Raw genomic sequence first — 4,249 nt, forward strand, 5'->3', positions numbered from 1 at the left:
TTTTCTCCTCCCCTGTAATAAAGTAAACTTCTTAAGGGTAAGATTGTGCTTTATTACAGGAGTCTAGGAAAACGCACCATACACAGGAAGTGCTCAATATTTCTGGAATTCTTTTGCAAGCGGCTTATAAGGTTTGAGTTGGTAATTCAGGAACGCTGACGTCCACCCACCCGTGTTTTTTCATTATCACTAAAGTGTGAGCTGGACTAGGCTTGTACTGGCTGGCATTCTGGCTTCGGGGTTCCCGGGTGAAGAGGTAAATAAGGAAGTGATGTAAGACCAGAAGCTGACCGCCCCCTCGCCAAAGTTAGAGAGCTCCTCAAACTATGCAGCGGAGAGAGATGGAGAGCAGCTTTATGAAAGGGGAAGGCTGGTTCGGGCAACAAAGGGAAGCAGCACCAATGACCCGGAATGAACCTTTATAATTAAGTTTCAGTGCATGAGGAATCATGTTGTTTTCAAGCGAAAGCGCTCAGATTTGCCCCTGCTGGTACTTGCAAAGCACTTGCTTGCCCATCTAGGGAGAACAGAACTTTGCAAGCGGCAAAGAGTTATAAACTTTCAAGAAAGTCTCCAGATTCAGCCCAAACTGTGCTGGGTTTTGCTGGTAGCTGCGGGCAGACTCAGGGGTTCAATGACTTGTTTCGGAGGGGGTTTCTCGTGTGGGGGGGGGGGGGGCGGACGGGACACAGAGCAATCAAAAGAGCAATCACCAGGCCGATCGCCCGCACTAAGCTAAGCCGTCCGCGGCCTTCTCCCCTCCCGCAGCCGCGGCCCCCGGAGTCCGGGGACACGAGGGCGGGGAGGCTCCCGGGCAGGGCGTCCCGGCAGCGCTTGGACGGCTGGATCCCAGGGGCCCCACTCACCTGAGCGCCAGGAGCCTCTCGCCCACCAGCCCCAGCGCGATCCCTAGCAGGCTCAGTCCCACCAGCCGCCCCATGGCGCTGAACGGAGCTGCCGCTCGGGCCTGGCCGGGTAGCACTGTGGGCGGCGCCCGCGTCCGGCTCCAGGGCGCCGGCCGCGCTCCGCCCCGTCCCTGGCCGAGGCGGGTTCCTGACTCTGGGCCGTGGCGACTCCGCCCTCGCCAACCCCGGGCCTTTGTCAACCCAAAGCCTACCTTCCCTGGGACTGGGCCCCGCCCTCCCGTGCCCCAGTTTAGGCAAAGGGTGTGGAACTCTGAGTTCCTTCACCTCCTTTCCCAACAGGCAGGCGCCCGTGTACCTTTCTCATTCCCCTAGGCTTCAAAGACATTCCTTCTCCACATTCCAGTACGAAGCTTGAGTCCAGCTTTAAAGAGTCTTTATTACAGGGAAGGATACAGGGTCCATGTCTTGTAAATGGTTCATGCTGGAATCACTACTTTTAGAATAGGATGTGGGTGAAAGGTAAGAAACATCCTATTTTCAGTCATGCTTCATCTAGACTAGAGACCTAAGGACGTGGACACTTCTTTTTGATCTAAACTTACGGAAATAAGGATAGTCTCTTTCTTTCTTCCTTCCTTCCTTCCTTCCTTCCTTCCTTCCTTCCTTCCTTCCTTCCTTCCTTCCTTCCCTCCCTCCTTCCTTCCTTTTTCAGTCGGGGGATCAGCAAGCAGTAAGTTTTATCAGAAAGACAGGTTGGCTGGGAATGTTAGCACGAGGGAGAGGAATGAGACTGGGCTTCCTCAAAAAGCTTTCACGAGCCAGCGAGTAATGTAGCTAGTGAAGCATGTAGCAGAACTGAAAAATTCGACTATTGCAGCAGAAACCGGTTTTGTAAACCAGTAGTAAATAAACGCAGATGCCAGCCCTGGCCGGTGGCTCCGTTGGTTGGAGCATTGTCCTGCACATCAAAAGGTTGAGGGTTTGATTCCCGGTCAGGGCATATCCCCAGGTTTCAGGTTTGGTGGGAGGCAAACGATCCATGTTTCTCTCACATTGGTGTTTTTCTTGCTCTCGCTCCCTTCCTTTCTCTCTAAAATCAATAAAAACATACCCTCGGGTGAGGATTAAAAAGAAAAAAAAGCAGATGCCAGTTTCTCCCTTCCCCCCCACTCAGGAAAAAACAACAGCACCCTTCTACTGATGTTGCATGTATCTCTGATTCAGTCCTGGGGGATATTAGTTTATATGGATGCTAGATACAGGACTAAATAGCTGTCCTTTGAAAGCCCAGGAGGCTTCCCTTTCTTTGTGCCACCGGCCCCTCTGGCAGCAGTGAACCTATAGACACCTTCTCAGAATCATACTTTTAAGTGCATACAATAAAACACACAAGATTGCAAAGGAGAACAATTACATTCAGGTGCAATTATCAAAATATTCTTTTGACTATAGTAATATAGTCATGTAAAGTGTGCTGCGTTAACACAATACGTAACAAGATGCCGCACCATTCTTTCAAATAGTGATAAGCATAAATGTTATTTCAAGATCCCTGCAACAGTGCAATGAAATAATAAAGTAACTATTTCCATCAACAACAAAGTCACAAGTACTACTAATGCTTTTGAGCCAAACCTGCTTTCTACTTTCATTGAATTCTATTGAGGGACATGCCAAATTCCATTTGAAATCAAGATTTTTCTCTTTCCCAAGGTCATAAGCCATGGGAATTCTATCCATGGACTACTTTGGTTAAGAATGCTGACGTAAGTTACCTTAGGAACTGGTAGCCACTGACAGATCTCAATTCAGAATGAAGCCTAGTCACCATCGTGGTGCCAGGCCACCAATCAGAACAATGCCCTGGAGTTTAGGACGAAGGCATTTGTGGTAAAGAACCAGGATTTTCAAGCCCAGCAAAACCTAACTTCAACCTCAGAGAATCTGGGGGTCACCTCAGTTGAAAGTTATTAACATCACCAGTAAGTTCCCTCAAATTTGACTGCCTAATTCCTTTATTATGCTATGTGAAGAGTACTACAGCTCCATTATCTTTTTCTTTCTAAGTGAAACAACTTCTGCAGAAGCGACCTCTTCCTTCCCCCTTTCCCCACCACCATGCTAGGGCTAGGAATCATCATTTCTCACAGATTAATGGGGAAGAGAGATATTTTCTGACTTGGAATTCAAAAGCCTTTCTTCTCCATTGTAAGAGGTTGGAGAAAACTGGTTATTAATTTTATAGTACATATCAGTAATTGAATTTTCTCTTTTTTCTTGAATTTATTAGGGTGACATTGGTTAATAAAATTATATAGGTTTTAGAGGTACAATTCTATAATACATCATCTGTATATTGTATTGTGTATTCACCACTCCAAGTCAAGTCTCCTACCATCACCATTTATTCCCCTTATAACCTTTCCTAACTCCCCACACCCTGTTTCTCTCTGGTAATCACCATGAATTTTATAGTATATAGCTTAGCAATCTTTTGAGATACCTGGGTTTATAGGCTACACCAAGAATATAACCCAGGGTTTATGTTATGTCATGTGCTTAAATAATCAAGTTACTGAATACAAACAAACTTGTTCTGGAACTTGTTTGTATGCTGGCAACTCCCTACACTTGGCATGAAACAGTGTTTCTCAAATAATGACATGTAACTAATTTACAATTAGAAATTTAATGATTCTTTGGCAAAATTTCTGAAACAATAATACCTTTTGTCAATGCTTCTTAAATGATGTGTAGTGAAGGACAGATTTTTCTTTGACTTTCAAAGTACAATGAAAATAAATTACCAGGAAATGAAATAAATGAAGTAAAAAATCAGACATACAAAATACAAGCCCAAATCTTTTATTAGTTGATTCAACAGATGTAAAATTACTTTGTCAATTTTCTATAATAATTTCTAAATGCCTACTCTCAAATTCTCTTACTTATCTCACCATGGACCAGAAGCAAAGAGTTCACTGACTAAAAATGCTCCTTGTGCACACTTTCATGATTGTACTTTTAACTCTCTAAAGTTCTCTGCAGTATGTTATCATGTACAATGTTCCTGGTAACTCGTGAAATAAGTGACTCATGATTATTGCCATTTTATATACTATGTGGTAGGGAGTTGGTCCCTCCAGATCCCTTTTATTTCCTTCCTCTCCTTAACTCTGTTTTAAAAAAGGGGCAAATCTTTTAACCCAAAAATACCTTCAAGAGATGTTATAAAGGATCATTATTATCAGTAAAAGAAAGATTTGCTTTGTAAATCTTTCTGAGAATTCCAATATATTAAAAAGTGAAGATATGCAAAAACAGAAAAATGGTTGCATATATTTTTTAAATATTTATAGTTAACAAATTAATATTCTTCAGTT

The 4,249-nt window shown here is 43.7% G+C and overlaps 1 protein-coding gene across 1 annotated transcript in view; it reads right to left on the reverse strand.

Moving 5' to 3' along the window:
• The window catches only part of PON2 (paraoxonase 2), a 29,759-nt gene extending 28,652 nt beyond the window's left edge, over positions 1-1,107 (reverse strand). The window contains exon 1 of the mRNA XM_006084987.2: positions 867-1,107. Within this exon, the coding sequence (XP_006085049.1) occupies positions 867-940 (74 nt within the window). The 5' untranslated portion in view covers positions 941-1,107. The remainder of the gene's footprint in view (positions 1-866) is intronic.
• Between the last annotated feature and the right edge of the window lie 3,142 nt (positions 1,108-4,249).

This window comes from Myotis lucifugus, unplaced genomic scaffold, assembly GCF_000147115.1.
Source record: "Myotis lucifugus unplaced genomic scaffold, Myoluc2.0 scaffold_15, whole genome shotgun sequence".
Lineage (NCBI taxonomy): Eukaryota > Metazoa > Chordata > Mammalia > Chiroptera > Vespertilionidae > Myotis > Myotis lucifugus.